The sequence below is a fragment of the Zeus faber genome (genome assembly GCF_960531495.2).
Source record: "Zeus faber genome assembly, chromosome: 16".
Lineage (NCBI taxonomy): Eukaryota > Metazoa > Chordata > Actinopteri > Zeiformes > Zeidae > Zeus > Zeus faber.
The window spans coordinates 6,389,282-6,408,056 of NC_137202.1; the positions used below are offsets into that span (position 1 = coordinate 6,389,282).

General features: G+C 45.8%; 2 protein-coding genes across 3 annotated transcripts in view; one reads left to right on the forward strand and one right to left on the reverse strand.

Moving 5' to 3' along the window:
* The first annotated feature begins 2,831 nt into the window (after positions 1-2,831).
* On the forward strand, positions 2,832-9,954 carry LOC307242619 (leucine-rich glioma-inactivated protein 1-like). The gene is made up of 8 exons (XM_080017138.1): positions 2,832-3,052; positions 3,165-3,236; positions 4,369-4,440; positions 4,565-4,636; positions 5,634-5,705; positions 6,457-6,626; positions 6,850-7,014; positions 8,134-9,954. Exons 1-8 carry the CDS (start codon positions 2,865-2,867, stop codon positions 8,949-8,951), a joined length of 1,629 nt encoding a protein of 542 aa, XP_079873264.1. The 5' UTR covers positions 2,832-2,864; the 3' UTR covers positions 8,952-9,954.
* Positions 9,955-10,184: 230 nt separating this feature from the next.
* The window catches only part of mark1 (MAP/microtubule affinity-regulating kinase 1), a 45,351-nt gene continuing 36,760 nt past the window's right edge, over positions 10,185-18,775 (reverse strand). Inside the window, exons 12-18 of one of the 2 annotated variants that reach the window (XM_080016773.1) lie at positions 18,331-18,484; positions 16,765-16,946; positions 16,578-16,669; positions 14,485-14,625; positions 13,682-13,933; positions 12,140-12,184; positions 10,185-12,044 (exon numbers count right to left, since the gene is read on the reverse strand). In XM_080016773.1, the coding sequence (XP_079872899.1) occupies positions 11,699-12,044; positions 12,140-12,184; positions 13,682-13,933; positions 14,485-14,625; positions 16,578-16,669; positions 16,765-16,946; positions 18,331-18,484 (1,212 nt within the window). In that variant the 3' untranslated portion in view covers positions 10,185-11,698. Of the gene's footprint in view, positions 12,045-12,139; positions 12,185-13,681; positions 13,934-14,484; positions 14,626-16,577; positions 16,670-16,764; positions 16,947-18,285; positions 18,485-18,775 lie in introns of both variants that reach the window. The other variant, XM_080016772.1, reaches the window with a different exon arrangement.

The following is an 18,775-nucleotide window of genomic DNA, read 5'->3' on the forward strand; positions in this document are numbered from 1 at the left end:
GTCTGTTTAAACAGTAGAGTTGTGAAATGCCCGATAAGAAGTAGTGACCAGCTTTAAAAACTAGAATTTTATTTTCATGTTTTTGCAGTTAGAATGTTATGACAAAAGGGAGCTTTTATTAGGGGGCGGGGTGTCACAAGTTATAATGTCCCAAACAGTTAAAAACCAATATAAAATATGTATAAAAACAAATATGAAACATAAAGGGCTATTTTTAAACGTCAAAAGCAGGAACCTATGGGTGTTTGGTTAGAAATGTGAAAATGTTTTTTCCCCTCCAACTAAAGTGTAAAGGCAGAATAATAGAGAAAGATTTTACTTTACACTGCCCTATAGTGGCGAGATTAAGCAACGTTGACGTCTCCTAGTACACGATGATGTTGATGTGATCAGGAATTAAATATCAAAATGATTTTTTTGCCACTCGACTATTTCACAGACATGAGATGTGTTGTCCTCTACAGACTGGCAGGATAATGAAAACAAACAGTAGATCAGTCGATGAAATAATAATAATAATAATAACTAATAATAATAATAATAATAATAATGTTAAGGTCAGTAAACACATACATTCGATAACATCAGAGTTAGTTATATTATCAGTTGTGGATAACATATCTGCTGCACAGTGTGTGCTGTATTCTGCTGATGGACGATGACATTTGTAATACACAGAGCCTTTCCGTCACTGAGCTGCTGGACAACAATCACACCCACTGTTCTGTGTTTATTTCAACAGCTGTCCATAAAGAAATGGGTTCTGAGTCCTTCCATTCCAGGATTTCCATATCAATAGTTCCCGCCATGCATTCCCTTTCTAGGGAAAGTGGTTTCTCATCACGGAATGCCTTTCGACCGGTGGTTGTTACAGCATTATGATGGAGCCATCCCATTCCAGTACCTCTATATCCACAATCCCACATCATACATCTCCTTTCTGAAGGAAGCAGTTTCCATTGCAGAATGTTTTTCCCACTCCTGAAGCTTTGCTCTTCTATCTGATTCCAAATTATACTGTAGGTTATAGGCTATAAAGAATAAGCAACCACTGCATGTAAATGAATGAGGTCACACCAATACCGTGTGTGTGTGCTGCCTGCGTGCGTGCGCGTGTGTGTGTGTGTGTTTGCAAAATACATTGTGGCATAACTAGTGCAGGGCAAGTGATATGGATAGAATTTATTTTCCTAAATAGAGTTTATTTTCATATTCCTTAGACTATGTCTTTTCTACCTCTGCATAAGCATATTGATAATTGGGATCATGACACAATGCAGAAAGAGCCTGCTCTGAGTTGTATTCCTTTCCCAGTTTATATGGTAGGCCTATTATTATTACAGTCTATTTACTGTTCCAACTGAACACTGACAGCAAGAGCCCATTTATATTAGAGGGTTTTTTTCCCCCTAAGAATGCCAAACATGGTGAGTAAACATAAATGCTGGAAGTGTTTCAAAACACTCCAGAAATTAGATTACTGGACCTTCAAATCCCCGAGAGGCTCTTGAGTCACTCGGCAGCAACATAAAGTCACCATTCCCATAAAGCCGCTGCTCAGCGTGTGTTTGTGCCGTTCCTATGGCAGTGCTGGGCTATGTGGCACTGTGAAATCAATGTTCTGTTGTGCAGTAAATCAGGACGGGTGAGGGGGCGTGGGGCCAAGGCATTCAGACTGATAACGCGACCTTTGACTCTGGAAGTGGAAAACGTTTGGCAGGGCAGCTGTGAGCTTCCCCCCCCACACACACACACACACACACACACACACATCTCCAGCCAGAAGGAAGACCCACAGTGATTATCTGCACCATCTCCCACCCGCAGCAACTAAAAACATTATTATTATTATTATTATTATTATTATTATTATTATTGTTGTTGTTGTTGTTGTTATTGTTATTATTATTATTAGTAGTAGTACTAGTATTATGGTTGTTGTTGTTGTTTCATTTATTCATCTTATATTTTCCGAATATATACAGCACTGTGTGTGTGTATAAATATATATATATATATATATATATATATATATATATATTTTTTTTTTTTTTTAATATATATATTCATATATACTAACATATTTAGTTATTAATATAGTTTGATGATGATTATATTATTATTGATGATATTGCGATAATTTTGCCCATTATTATGCCTTTTACTTGTAATTATTACTGTTGTTGCCGTAAGGATAATATCATTGTTATTACTTTTGTTGTCGTTGTTCTACCATTATCAATGTCATTTTATAAATTCACAGCTTCATATCGAAACGGGCATGATGGTCTGTTGGTCTGTTTGTTTGTTTTTTTCGTTTGTGTTTTTTTGACAGGACTTCCTCCTCCCGGGCTCTGCTGACTAGAGCCATGTTGGGAGGAATCCTCCGGGGATGCGAGGCGTGGTCTGGGATGGAGAGGCTCTGAGGTCCCGCCGTGACACCCACCTGCCCACACACCGCCCCGGACACCGCGCACGGCCGTGTTCCTCAGGAGCTCCTCCGGGCAGGCTGCTTTGGTTTTTGACGGTGTGTGTGTGTGTGTGTGTGTGTGTGTGTGTGTGGGTGTGTGTGCGTGCGTGCGTGCGTGCGTGCGTGTGTGTGTGTGTGTGTGAGGGGGTGTGGGAGCGCCGTCATTTATATTTAATTTATTTTTTTCCCGGACGCAGTGGATGAGAGGGAGGACCTCCAGCAGGGCTCCGGGAGATAACGACCAGGGGAGGAGACGCTCCGCTCGGCCTCCAGGAACACACACACACGCACACACACACACACACACACACACACACACACACACACACACACACGGGGGGGGGGGGGGGTTCCGGTTCATGTGCACGGCCATTCGACGCGGCGGTTCTCAGAGATGCAGCCGGCAGGCAGGCTCCCCAGGCGGCTCGGCGCGCTGTGCATGGCGCTGGTCCTGCTCTCGGCGGAGGGGAGGCGGCTGCGGCAGCCGCGCTGCCCCGCGTCCTGCACCTGCACCAAGGACAACGCGCTGTGCGAGGGCGCGGGGCTGGTTCCCCGCAGCTTCCCCTCGGATGTCATCTCCCTGTAAGTCCCCGGCATGTTCTCCGTGTCCTCCGTGTTGTGAGATGCCCCCCACCCCCCACCGCTGATCCGCTCCGGCTGGGTGACGGGATGTCTCCTCCTCCTCCCCCCGCAGGTCCTTCGTCAAGTCGGGCTTCAGCGAGATCCCCAAGGAGAGCTTCATCCACACGCCTGCCCTGCACCTCCTGTGAGCCGCTCCTCCACCCTTTGTTACCCCGGTGCTCCATCACCGCCATGTTTACATGGACAGGGAGCCCACTGGACACTGACATGGTGCTAGAATGCCAAAACACATGGGCATATGTTTTAGAATACAATTAAAAATACGTTTGAATGTATGGATCGACTCCCCATATATTTTGAAAGACATGCCACTATGTTGTCAGTTCCCCTCAAGAATGATTTCAAAATTTACTAACTTAATGCCTATTGTTGTTCAAATCCGTTTTAATATATTCTCAATTGCATCTGTGGTTACACATTTTATAATATGTTAGAGCACCAATGGTTATGAGAATGCTTATACTCTGTACTATACTGAAAACATTAGGAATTCTATTTATTTCCAATACACACAAAGTTGATCCTAATTTCAAACATATGGCTGTGTCATCTCTTGACAAGAAAATGAACAAATAATGAAAAACTTTGGATGTCAAATATTATTATTATTATTATTATTATTATTATTATTATTATTATTATTATTATTATTATTTTACAGTATCTTTTGACTGCTTTGGTCAGTATTATACTATGGAGGCTGTTTAGAGGGAAATCCCTTCTTCTCTCAGAGAACCCCCTCCCCTTCTCTCCAGTCTCATGGGGTTGGATGACTTGCCTCATTAATCAAATCTCCCCTTTGTCCGTTATGTATTTGTAATAATTTGGATTTACTGTCAGCAGGACACGGGCCACTTCATGAAATAGATGCAGTTATTGAACAGAGTCGAGTGATGTCATTTCATTATATGAACCAAATAAGGGCTGGGGTAGCCTAAATATCGTTATATAAATTTTGTGATATGGTTATCATAATATCTCGTCTTTAAGGCTGAATTACACTAAAACAATGCACATTTCTGAGCCTCAAAGACTGTTCCAGCTGTTCTAATCAATGCCTCTTACCTGCTTGGGCAGTATATCCACTTTACTAACGTTTACTAATTGTTTCTCAAATATTTCTAACCGATATTCATAAAAAAAATGTTGTGATCTTTGATTTTGTCAATATCACCAAGACCTCTGAACCAAATAGGGAGAAGAAACTATTTCGATTTCCCTGTTTTAACTGTGGATCGTCTGTGTTGTGTCCAAAGCCTTTTCACAGCCAACACCTTTGACTCCATCAACGAAGACGCCTTCCTTGGTCTTCCTCATCTGGAGTACCTGTGAGGGCGTAATTATTTTTGAAATTGTATATTAAATTACTATTGTGTTATATAGCCCCTGTATGGAAACCAGGGTGCTTTCCTCCTCAAATCCTGTATTTCTATTTCGCTACCTTTTTTACAGATTCATCGAAAACAATCAAATCAAGTCCATCTCGCCGCACGCTTTCCGTGGGCTGAAAACACTAGTTCATCTGTGAGTACACATGTGGTTTCAGTTTTCCAAACTTTGGCACTGACTTTTATGTTTTCACTTAGAAACAAACGCTGTAATATACTGAGGCTTTCACGGAAAACAAACAAACACAAAATGTAATGGGCTCCAATACAGAAGGCGGTGATCAATGTGTGATGCAGCTAAATGACTCTCGTTTATGCGGAAACTCGTATTTCTAAATTCTATGTCTCATGTAAAACACGTATATGTAAGGTCTAGCTGAAAATACAGATGGACAACACATGTCTTACGGTATATTTATATTTATTCGGCTCGCTTCATACAATATCTTCTTGTCCATGAATGTATTGCAGAAGTAGAAGTCTGTATACCATGAATGTGCAGCAGCGAGACAGAACAGCATTGTATAGCTGAGGAGGCACGTCTAAAAATAACTGCTCACTTCCCTCAAATTTGCAGTAAGATGGTAATGCACATGCACCAGGCCTCATCAACACCATTTCTATATTCTGCCGCTTGGAAACACTGTGTGGTGTGTGCGAAATTATAGTATGATGGATTTCCTTTCTTGTCATTTCCTGTTATTCTGGACCCAGCTCTGCGCATTTGCATTTTTATTCTCCCTTCAATGCAGACAGACGTTTAATGATGATTGAAGAATAGAATTATATGAAAGGGGTTTAGATACATATATACCATAGATAGATGCAATACAGATGAAACCTAATGATAAACAACAAATATAGCAGAAAAAAACAACAGAAAAAACGAAATAAAAAATACAAATAACTGAAGATTTTGGTCATATACAATAACTAATTAAATAAACCAACAGTTACAGTGGACCAGAAAGACAAACCTAAAGATGTGAAAATAATGGTAATTAACGGTAAAAATACACCTCTGTATCAAAAAAGAAATTCACTTTCTGGAAGTTTGAGTTTTTTGATTTGTGCAATTCTTTGAAATATGAATGTCTACTGTCTTTTTTTGGGCATTTTCCCTTCATCCCCAGGAGTCTGGCGTACAACAATCTTGAGACCCTCCCCAAAGATGTGTTCAAGGGCCTGGAAGCCTTGACCAAAGTGTACGTATGGCGCTGGGGGGAAAAAAGAGAAAAGAAAAAACCAACCCGGGCGGCCTTTTCGGCGACTCAATCTCTCCGTACAGCGAGCTAAATTTAGAGCAACGCCTCATAATTCCTCGGCAGCCGAGTCCTGAATAATAGGTGGGCAGGCGGCGCTTTTACCTTAATTAAAAGGACATACAGACCCCGAAAGAGAGAGAGGGAGGGAGAGAGAGAGAGAGAGAAAGAGCGAAGGCGTGTGATCTCTGATCCACTCAGGAGGACCCACTTCCCTTCTCGGCTCTGCGTGTTATGGAAGAGCATGAGCGTGTTCCATTCTTCAGCATCTTCACCGCCACAATGACCCTTTTCATGCATCAAAACCTCGTTCTCGTCCATCCCCCCGAGGCGGAGATTCATCCCAGACGGCGGATCGCTGACCGACCCGTGCGGCAGCTTTTTTGAAATTTGAATTATGTATTGTGAGCAATCTGTTGACATACGGAGAGTGATTTTTGAGAGTTATCGGAGTTGGAACTGGTTCCGGAGCAATAATCATTCACTGGAGGAATTATCTGGTTTTAAACTGAAATGTGTTTTTTATGTAATGCCCCTTTAAGGCATTGAATTTCCCTTGTGTATGAAATATGCTTTTCTTTCGTGTCTTATTGGCTATTATGACCTTTTTGTCTTGTGAGGTATAATGTTACAGTACAAAATAATACTTGTCTTATTAAGAGCCATGCGACGACGTACGTTTCCCCAACCCCAGCGACCTGCGGGGGAACCAGTTCACATGTGACTGCAAGCTCAAGTGGCTGGTGGAGTGGATGGTCCACACCAACGCCACCGTGGACCAGATCTACTGCAAAGGCCCAGAGTCGCATCTGGACAAGAAGATCAACGACCTGGTTCCCCAGTCCTTCGACTGCATCACAACCGGTGAGCCCCGCCCGACCAATCAGACTTTGCATATGTGTTGTATTTGTTTGAACGTCAGGCTGGTGGTAGACTGGGTCAAATCCATAATCGTCCTTGGTCCCACCTGTATTTTGACCATATCTCCCCATAAACAATCGCCTCAAATGTCACGTGTTTGAGTTGAAAGTCCCCCTCCAACATGTGACGTGTGCTTGATTCTTTTCCCCACCCCAACCCCCCACAGAGTTTGCTTCCTACCAGTCTCTAAAGTTCGAGTCCATTTCCGTTGAGGCCTTTTCCTTTGGAAGTGACCAGTACGTGGTGTTCGCGCAGCCCTTCTTCGGGAAATGCAACTTCCTGGAGTGGGATCACGTGGAGATGGTCTTCAGGAACTTTGACGACATAGACAGTAAGAGGATCCATGACGACGTTACAGCTGTAAAAAAAAAAAAAAGGTTTGATGGAGACGGTGCCGCCCAACCTTTCTCCTGCCACGCCTTTGACAATGAAATAATCACATGGGGACCGCTATCCTGCTAACCGCTAAACAGGAAAGAATGTTTCATTGAGTTGTTCTTATTATTATGGCCTACACTAACTAGGCCACTAACTAGACGCAAACGATTTGTTCGTAGCGAACAAATCTTTTAAATGACTCGGGAGTCACTCCCGTTAAAAAAAAACAAAAGAAATAATTATGACTAAATTAACGGCCACGGCCATAATTCGTATTGCATGTTTACAGTTTGCATCCCATTACGACCTCATCCACCCGGCTCGTTCACTTGAGATCACAACATATTTTAAAAGTCGACCTCAAAGTCCAGATAAACACAAAGGTTTGTTTATTTCACACGATAAAAACGTCCTCATCAAAACCATAGCAACGAGACATTTACAGGTCTGGAGATCTAGAAGAAAGAAGCATAAGCAACATAAACTAACCAGAACAAATTGAAGACTAAATCTGAAAAACAAAACAACAACAAAAAAAACAGGAAGCGGATCTCCATTCTGAGATCAGACCAAACATCATGAGCGTGAGGGCAAACAGAAAAACAAACTGAGGGAAAATGGGTGAAAGTGGGAACATTCCATTCACAACTCGGAGCCCAGCTCACTCTTCTGACCCCCAGCTGTCAAATAAAACGGCTTTTCACTGAGTGATTCATCTAGAACCGACTCTCAAAGAAAGGTCGAATTCCTCCTCACTACTGATCATTCTCACGCTCAGTGGAAAAGGCTGAGCTTGTTATGGTGAACACCGAGCTGCTATTCCGGCCGGAACGCATTGCAAATTTGATCTTGCAACACAAGAGCCAGTTTCCACGACCGATGTTTTCGTGTTTTCGTGCTCTCGTGCGCCGCAGCACAGTGGGTTGAAAAACACTTGTGTGGGATTTGGTGACGTCACCATGCCAAGCCACCATTTTTTGAGCAGTGCCACTTTTGGCCACAAGATGGAGCCGTGCATGACAGCTCAGAGTCGGCTCCTTGCCTCTTTAACAAAATGCCTTTCTCTCTCCAGGCACATCCACTGTGGTCTGCAAACCCTTGGTGATTGACAACCAACTCTTCGTCATTGTGGCTCAGCTGTTTGGCGGCTCGCACATCTACAAGCGTGACGTCTCCGCCAACAAGTTCATCAAGATCCAGGACGTGGACATCCTCAAAATTCGCAAGCCGAACGACGTGGAGACCTTCCGCATCGACGGGGAGTCCTTCTTCGTGATCGCCGACAGCTCCAAGGCCGGCTCCACCACCATCTACAAGTGGAACGGCAACGGCTTCTATTCGCACCAGTCGCTGCACCAGTGGTACCGGGACACGGACGTGGAGTACCTGGAGATCTCGTCCAAGCCCCACCTCATCCTCTCCAGCAGCTCCCAGCGGCCCGTTATCTACCAGTGGAACAAAGCCGGCAAGCTCTTCGACCGACGCACCGACATCCCCGAGATGGAGGACGTGTACGCCGTCAAGCACTTCCAGGTGAAGGCGGAGCTCTTCATCTGCCTGACGCGCTTCATCGGCGACTCCAAGGTGATGCGCTGGGACGGCGCCCTCTTCCGGGAGCTGCAGACCATGCCGTCCCGGGGGTCCATGGTGTTCCAGCCCTTCACCGTGGCCAGCTGGCAGTACGCCATCCTGGGCAGCGACTACTCCTTCACGCAGGTGTACCGCTGGGACGCCAAGAAGGGCCAGTTCGTCCACTTCCAGGAGCTCAACATCCAGGCGCCCCGGGCCTTCTCTCCCGTCTCCATAGACAACCGGCAGTTCCTGCTGGCGTCCAGCTTCAAGGGGAAGACGCAGATATACGAGCACCTGGTCATCGATCTGAGCAACTGACCAAGTTTGAGGTTTGGCTCAAACTCGGTCGCTCAGTCACTCGGTGGCTGAGTGACTGAGCGTTGTACATGGAGTTTGGACGTGCGGAGGGGAAGATTATTATCCGTTGAATCCTAACTTGAGGAGTGGGAAGCATCGCTCTCATTCATCCGCCGATTCACCACTATAACCGATGCATGACTAATGTACAAGTTGAGTCGAATGCACACGCCTCAAGTTAGGATTAGATCACAATGTTTTTTCAGGCACCAATGCATGACCGAGGCCACCACACGGGCCTCGCCATCCCGACGAATGCGGCGCTTGAAACGTCCCAATTTATTAATCCACGACTTCTAGAATAAGCCGCTGCATTTTGGGGTTTTTTTCCGTTCAATCTGATTGTGTGTTTAACCATTCACGTGACTTAACACTCTTTATACTTTCGCCGTTTGCATACTTACATCTCTCAAGGGGGAATGAAGAAAAACTTTTTAATATATTAAAATGTTTGCATAAAAAAAAAAGGAAAAACACGTGAGGAGGGGAAAATCTGCCAAAATGAAATGTTTACATTTTTCTGTCTTTCACCTGTAAACTAAATGATTTGTAAATGAAGATTTTGTAAGTTTTAAGAGGGACCAGACCACTTAGATACATATTTGTTAAGGAGATTGAAATGGTTTTAATATTATGTTAGTTTGGGAAAAAATACCAGAATCTTTGCGCAAGGATCTACCAATTATATCCTTGCAACTTGCAAATTATTGTTAATGGTTTGTACAACATTTAAAGTATTGAGACGTTAATATTAACAGTTTTTCATAACCTAGAAGAAGGAACATTTTGGGTGTGTTCGAAACTATTTTCACAAAACTTGGGGTATTGTAATGAGAAACTTGAGACCAACTTTAATAATCTTTGACTAATACATGTATGGAAAACATCATCTGTGTCATCTTTATGAGGAAGTAATTGACTAATACCATACTATTTAGAGTGAATAAAGACTTACATCATTACATTGTCCTAAAACGACTCTTCCATCTCTTTCTTGACGCCATCATTTAGAAAAGTCTTGAATATAAGTTTAAGAAAAACCGAGCCATTCTGAGCAATTGAACAACTACACACAACTATATATATATATATATATATATATATATATATATATATTTTTTAATCTCGGGTGAGTTGTCACAATTTAATTGTGAGATTCTGAATCCAGACATGAGGAAAATAAATGAAAATAAATACAAACAAATAAAATCCTTTTTATTTTTCCGCAACAAAGTGCACGCCTCAAATTCTACAAAGCAGCACATTACAATGTAATGGAATAAATATAATAAAATCTGCAAAAAAAAAAAAGGAAAAAAAAAAGAACAAAATAAAAGAAAAAAGCATGGAAGATTTGAAGAACCTGCACAACCACACTGGAACTGGGATTCAATGGGGCTCGTTACAAAGGCTGCATTCCTAGCGTTCGCTTCTTCCGCCGTCAAAGGTGTGATTATTTTTGCATCTGGAGAAACTTTGGATCGAGTCGTTTTGCAAGCGCGCTTGCTGAAGAAGACCAATTGGAATCCTGTTTTTTTTTTTTTAAGAAATCGGGAAGCTATTGTACCGACCGATATGAAAGCAAAAAATATGTGCACACTCTCATGTTCGCACGCGTCACTCCTGGAAAACTTGTGCAAACGCAGCTTGGCCTCTGTATTGTCCACCCGCTGCCGAGAAAACGAAAAAAAACAAAACCACACGTGAACGCGTTTTTCAGTTCGAACCGAAGATTCTACCCGGGGTCTCTGCGGCGCAGCTCAGCGTTTCCCCTCGGGGGCAAACGAGACGGAGCAGGAGAACAGAAAAAGGCAAGGGAGCGCGAGCACACCCCGCGGCAGTTCACAAAATAACTTTGTGCTCTTTAAATAAAGTTAAAAACCCTATCTTCATACGATGAATAAGAAATTTTAAAATCTCACAGAGCAAAAGAAAAAAAAAAAAAAAAAAAGGATGGTGTTCTACGAGACATCAATTATATTAGGAAAGAACTCAAATCTCAAGAAAACAAAAAGACACAATATCGACAACAAATTCTGTACAGAACGCAAAAACAATATACAATACAGTACCTGCAGGTGTAATGCATACAGTACATTTCTTTTTCCTTTTTTTGTCTTCTTTTTGTCTTTTTATCTGTTTTTTTTTACATAGTATGGGGGTCCAGCCTGATCTATATACGGACTTAACACAGGTGGAAAAGCGGCTATTTACTCGAGCTTTCAGGTTTTAAATGACGCTCGGCGAGGAGGGCGGAGCTCATTTTTACGCCATTAGAAAAAAGATGCAAAACATTATTGCGGGGATGGTCGTCTCCAGTTGCATACTGCGTGTGTGTTACATGGATGAAACCTATGATGAGGAGCAGCCGATGAGACAGAGAGAGAGAGAGATATCGATAAATAAAGAGAGGGAGAGAAAAGGAGAGAAAGAGAGAGGCTGGGGGAGGGCGGGGTGGTGGGGGTGGACGGAGGAGAAGGGGGTCTCTCTCTGTGATGTTTCTCTCTGATCCACTTCCCTGTGCAGTACATTCACGGGCAGCGGCGCACGCCACCGGCCCCGGTCCGACCTGATATTTTTACGCGGCGGCGTGCCCGTTTGCCCCCGCGTGCTCCCCCCGGGCGGCGCCGCCCCGTCGTCGACAACACCGATGCAGCGATGGAAATGAGCGGGAGGCGAGCCCCTCGCCCCGAGACGGGCCGGCGCCGTCACAGTTTGAGCTCGTTGGCGATCTTGCAGGCGATGTTCTTGAAGGCGATGGACGTGCCCGATATCCTCTTGAAGCGCACGCCGTTGAGCGAGAGGCGCGGCAGCTTGCACACCTCCATCTCCCACTGCACCAGGTTGTCCTGGCGGGCGTCGCCGTGCACGCAGAACAGCAGGAAGCGCTCGCGCTGCTCGTAGTCGCAGCTGTTGGCGTCCAGCACCTTCCGGATCTCCCGCATCATGTCGGCCGGCTCCATCGAGGACGTGGTCTTCATGCTCCAGGTGAAGCGCAGCGAGCGCGGCTTGGAGTCGCGGCCGTTGTCCTCCTTCGAGTCGCCCGACGCACTCCTGGAGAGAGGGAGAGAGAGAGAGAGAGAGAGATGTTGAAGGAGGCGAAGCAGGGGTTACAGGCGGTGACTCCTGAGTCCCAGTAAAGGTCTCACCTCGGGGTTTCCGTCCTGGCGCTGGCCTCTCCCTCACTCGGAACCCTGAAATAAACCAGGAACACACCGTCACCCCCAGAGTCAACTGCTCCGCCCCCCCAACCCCCCCAAAACCCACCGACGGCGGCCTGGCCACCGCCGGACAAAAGGAGAGAGGGAGAGAGATGGAGAGAGGGAGGGGGGGGGGGACGTCGGGCGTCATGCCAGGATCGTGCCACGCTCCTGAGCTGGTATCACGGGGCTTGGCGCACGGAGGTGAGTGCGTTGTCTCAGGGTCAAAGAGCGCAATCCAGTGCATCATTCTCTCTGTGCCGCCTTCCCCACCCCCACCCGATCTGGAGCGAGCAGGAAGGAGACACCACCGGGGCGATCCACAGATCCCCCCCCCCCCCCCCCCCCACCCGAAACGAGGCGAGAGCAAGGAGAGCAGTGATGCAAACTGTGGTTCTCAAATATTCAGCAGCGGGGGGCGGCGTGAACAGGAGACGTTAGAGAACTGTAAGGACGGTTACTGTCATAGGGTTGTTCATGGGGGAGGAGGAAGGGCCACACGCTGCATAACAGAGATGTCAGTAGGGCAGATAGGGGGGGGGGGTGGGGGTGGGGGGCTAGTACGTAAGGGTTCGAGGGAACGAGGGCCGGTAGGAAGTAGGAGGTAGGAGGGCTAGGAGGGCGGCGCAGCAAGCGGAGGAGTGTTGTCCTACCTCTGGGCCGACCTGAAAGACAGAGCTCTACGCAGGGAGAGAAGCAGAGGGAGAGAGCTGTAAACCGCCCCCCCCAAACCACAAGACCGGACGATGACGCTCGGCGCAAAAGAACTGGCTACGTCATAAAGGGACGCGCTCCGTCCTTCCAGAGCACGGGTGAATCCACTGAACAGCGGAAGGTTCCGGCACGGGTTCTCGTCCCAGGGCGCTCCCTCAGAGACGGCGGGGGGGGGACGGAAATGGCGATTTCTACCTTTCATCCATCGAATTCAGACCAAATGGCGTGATGGGTTTAGTAGTTTGCCACAGTAGAATATATCGTTTTTTTCCAAATTCCGGTCTGACTTTAAGAACTACAAGAGAACACTTTGACTTTACAAAAAGTTATTTTCTGAAGTCCTCGACGCCGTTTCTGAAAGCCCAAGGGAAGCGTGTCGTTTTCCAGCTGGGCGTACAAGGAATTGGCATCTTGAAAAGATGCGCTGGGAAACTGACTCATTATGGACTTATTTGCACCGTCGTTTGAAATGACTCGCTTCACAGACAAAAGGGTTCAAGGATTTCAAAAACATACCAGATTCGGCCACAGCGCTGTAAAATCTCATGGATTTTAGCGGAATAGAATCTCGGCAGCGGCTTGGGTGAGGTGTGCGAAATCCGAGCCTCGTTTTCCATGAAGAAAAACCAGGAGAATGACTTTTCATAATGACTTCTGTTCACTCGGGGGAGTATAAACCGGTTTAAACACGTTCCACGGTTCACACACAGTTCAAATGTGTTTTAAAGCCCCGGTTACACCTGCAAAGGATCACCAGCGGCGTTTCCCCACACCGACCTGCGCACGAACTTGGAGGTGATCTTGCCGATGATGCCGGTGGAGGTACCCCGCCGCTGCTGGGCCAGGGCCCCCGTGTCGTGGGAGAGGGTGGGCGAGGCCGGGGGCCCGTTGTAGGTGGCGCTGCGGCGGTCCCGAAGCTGGGCCCCGTGGAAGGTGCTGCGGCTGGTGGTGCCGCGAGGGAAGCGGTTCTTCTCCGGAGTGCTGATGCTGTGGGCCGACGGAGAGGCGGAGGGACCCCGAGGAGAGGAGCTGAAACACAGGAGCAATGGATAGAGATAGATAGATGGATAGAAGGATGGATGGATGGACGGATGGACGGACAGATAGATAGGTAGATAGATAGATAGGTAGATAGATAGATAGATAGATAGATAGATAGATAGATAGATAGATAGATAGATAGATAGATAGATAGATAGATAGATAGATAGATAGATAGATAGATAGATAGATAGATAGATAGATAGATAGATAGATAGATCGATCGATAGATCGATAGAGCAAGAAGACTTCATTGTTGAAGTGTAAAATAGTCAAACGATGGATGAGTGACAGATAACATCGTACTAATTCTGGTCTCTGTCCACTGCACCCTATAATAAAGGCAACCCCACCCCCTCAAAAAAAAGGTGTATGTTTTTGAGCCTTGGGTTTCCGTAAGCAATGGAAGAGTGGAAGAAAACTCATTCTTTTTTTTTTTTTTTCTCCCGGGGAGAATCCGGTGTCCTTCTGAGGACCTGTAGGAGGGTGAGGAACGTGCAAACGCGGGGTTCCCCGAAGCCTCAAAGCCCCGTCCTCACCTGGCCTTGAGCTCGGCGTTGTCCTCGATGGGGGGCAGTGTGCTCTTGGAGGGGTGCCCTGACGTGGACATGGACTTGGTGTGGCGAGGACGCGCGGCGCCCGCGGCGGTGGAGGGGGTGCTCCCGGAAACCTCCGTCAGGCTGGACGGCGGGAGGAGGGGACACCACGAGGGACAGCGAGACAAAACACTCCATGAGACCGAGGGAGAGGGGCGCGGCGCATCACAAAACACACGGATCATTTAAACAAAAAAAAAAAAAAAAAAAAAAAGAAGAGAAAGGGAGACAAATATAACTTTGACCATGACCTTAAATGAAAACAACATTTAAGATGCCCGATGTTTAAATAAAATCCTAAAACACATAAAATATTCAATACTCAGTTGAATTAAATTAAAGTGCAATATGAGGCACGCATGGCACCTTCTTCCTTTGAACATGGTAGTAAATGAAAGAATATGATTAGATCCACCGCAAAGCTGTAACTGAATTTAATTCCAGTATTGTATTCAATTTGTCACGTTTATAACAAACTAACTTTCATGAAAATTGGTTCAGAATGAAGCAAGTCGCAGTCGTTGTGTGTAGAGAAGTCTGCGTCTCTCCAAAAACAATTGGATTGGATTTTCAATTTAAACATACGGTATGCATTTTATTTCCAGCACTGACGGCTATGTCATGGCCATTGTTAGCCTAAAGAAAAACACTTGTTTCTCAATGAGTAACTTTGAGTCCAGTCACATGAAGTCATTATAAATATTTTTTTTATTTGTATTGGAATAAATATGAACAAAATATTTCATACAAATTCATAGATAAAATAAATGATTGGGCGCCGCAAGAGTCGCCTCTTTACAAAACTCCTGTCTGCAAGCGTCGTGTCTTCTCCTCCGCCTCCCACGTCCGTGTCCGCTCTATACATTCTTCTCTAATCTGACTTTTTTCCTAATTCTAGTCATCATAGCACAGCTGTTCCGTTTAACATTATGATCTTATTTTTGATATCACAATCCAAATCATATCCATCACGTTAACTACTCTTATGAAGTGGGTACCGGTGCGAACCGGTGCTTCCGGTCGACTATCCTGTTCTTCCCTCTCAAGTGGACAAATCAAGCGGACATATTGTAAAATATATCATATTTTATTGAATCGGAGCAAACGTTTTCTTTAAATTATTAGAAGGCACAAGCTGTACTCCGGCTGAGCGCCGGCTCCTGCGGCTCGGGCTTCGGTTCGGTTCGCCGCCTCAGCGATGCAGTACACAGTTTATATTTATATAACATTACGTTAGAGATCACATTTATGTCAGACAATATCACTCACCAAAATTACGGGGAGAATCACGAACCTGATTGGGAATTTTAAGTTGCAAATCAAACGCTCTTTTGGACGGATTTTCAATTTCGAATCGGAATCGTGACCCCCCCCTATGAACCAATCGCTGAGCTTCAGGGTAAAGCACATCTGTCTTGTCTTCTTTTCACTGCAGCACTGCATCCAGATTTGTGGAACTATTACTTTAAAAAGTGACAGCGGCAGCTAAACTGTATTTCACTATGATGGTAAAATTGTGCAATTGATCCGCGGTTCACGTGCGAGCCGAACCGTGGGGGTGGGGGGACGGGAGCCGTACGGATCACAGATCTGAACTACGTTCCCTTACAGCACTATTGGGAGAGAACCACTTCCCCAGCACAGGAACCATTTCAGGCACCAGGAACTCAGGGCCTTCTTCCCACAGGAGCAACTTAGTCATGAAACTGCTTCCACTTTGGATCAATTCCTGGTCCCGAAAAGGTCACAGCAGGCAAGTTGATGGAAAGGAACCAAACTGATTTAACACTCTCTGCTTGATCGCAGAACTCGCTTCTCCTTGCTAGTTTAGTTTTATTGAAGAAAATGGAGTGTTGTAGTGCGCGTTGAAGTGACAGATCGTTGGGAAAGCACCCAGGAAGTATCTTAGGCATCTCTAAGGTCCCGGTCTCATCAGGTTACGGGCCCAAGCGGTTCCTCGTTCAGTTCCGGAATCTTGGTGGAAGAGTGGCCCATGTGTAGGTGTGGGTGTGTGTGTGTGTGTTTGAGTGACTTACCTGCTGTCTTTGCCGTTGGGGATCGCCGAGTAGCGGTCAGTGGAGGATCGCTCACAGACGTAAGTGTTCCTTCTGGTCATGGAGCCATTCGTCTGTTTGGGGGACAGAGCGATACGCACTTAGCACGTCATGTGATCATGAGGCTGGAGCGACCGTAAGTGGGTGTGTGTCCCCTGACTCTCCTCACCCCCACAGCGCTGGTGGTCTTCTTCCTCTCCTGCACCCCCAGGGGGGAGGCGGGGACGTCGCCCTTGGAGGTGTTGAGCTCCAGCCGGCGGGCTCCGTCCCACTCCTCCCGGTGGTCGCTCTCCACGCTCAGAGCCTGGCCTCGCTTTGAGTACGACACCGCCGGGGGCACGGCGGGTCCCACTGCGTGACACGCACACGCGCACGCACCCACGCACGCACGCACGCACGCACGCACGCACGCACGCACGCACGCACGCACGCACACACACACACACACACACACACACACACACACACACACACGCCCCCACATACAGAGTTACACACTACGTCCAAGCTTAGCCTTTCCCAGCTGCAAAGGAAGATGGAAGAACAATGCTCGACACAACTGGCAGGAGATTAACACTCCTCTCAGACAGCGAGTTAACAGAGCATCAAGCAAAGCCATTCAACAAGGGATTTAAACACATTATTAACTGTGAAAGAACTGAGTCACTGAGTCACATACGTTGTCCATTACATGACAAAATTTTTTTGTTTATGTAAGCCAAGGCAAGCGGGTAGTAGAGCAAAGCTAATCCCTCCTCATGCTTTGAGGTGCCGTTTATTCAGGGAGCTGCAGGAAAGCGGGCGGCCACAGGATGGCGCCAAACACAAAAACAGGGGCCACATGACGTAGAAGGAAGTCACCCGAGAGGAGGGGCCGCGGTTCAGTCAACTCTCAGCACAGTCCAGAAGCACTTTCATTCAGCTTGAAATGTGTTGAACTTTGGACAGCTGAATAACTGAAGACTGGACTGTGACATAATAGAAATTTAATATTATGTGGTATAATGACAGCTCCGTTGGGGAGGACGCAGGACCAGGTCGGCTGTCAACAGTGGTGGAAAGTAATTAAGTAAGAGTACGTTGTTATTGTACTTCAGTACATTTTTCAGGTATATGTATTCTGCATGTGTATTTAGATTTGCACTTTCGACTTTTAGTCCAGGATATTCCGAAGCAAATATCCATACTATTTACTTGACTAAATGTATGCACTAATGTGCCGGTAATTGAGTAAAAATTTTAACAAAATAAAATAAAAAATAACAGAATTAATATTTTCAAATTACTAAAACACCACGTATATATATATTTTATATTTTTTATTTTTTATAAATTGCAATCTGGATCTGTATGAGTGTCATCACCAGACATAAAAGTTAAAGAACTTTATGCCACATTATAGTCTGTTAGATCAGCTCACTGGACAAGACAAGTACTAACATACTTTTATTTCAGTATAAATGTCAATGTTGTGTTTTACGTTCTACTGGAGTCATTTTGTGTTTTGTGTACTTTTCCTTCAGTAAAAGGCTCTGGTAAAGTTCTTCTTCCACCACTGGCAGGGTTGGACATTTAAACAGCCTCTGACCTGCGGATTAACGTGATCGATCTTTGGTGACAAAGCGACTTCCCGCTACACGACAAGCAGCCAGCAGCACTCCCAGAGCAGAAAAGGAGGAGGTTACTGTACTTGGCTTCTCTACGACACCACCATCATCACCATCATCATCCCCACCATGATCACTGTAGCGCCGCTGCTTCTGATTGGTCGAGATGCTGCGCGTGACCTTGGGGTGTGCCGGCGAGATGCTGGAGCTGTTGTTGATGTCACTGTTGGGTCGCTGCCGCTGGCCCAGGGTGCCTGCGGCCAGGGGCTCGCTGCCTTCAAACTGGAACACACACACACACACACACACACACACACACACACACACACACACACACACACACACACACACACACACACACGTTGTGTTGTATATTAGTTGGGGTTGTCAAGATACATTTACATTTACTACCCTATTGATGACATTAATGGATTATCCTAGTATTACTTACTAACTAATCCTAACCCCGCCTCCAACTTCTAACCTAACTAACTAATCCTAACCTCCTAACCTGCCTCCAACTTCTAACCCAACGCTAACTAACCCTGAACTGCTGACAACTACTAACGTAAC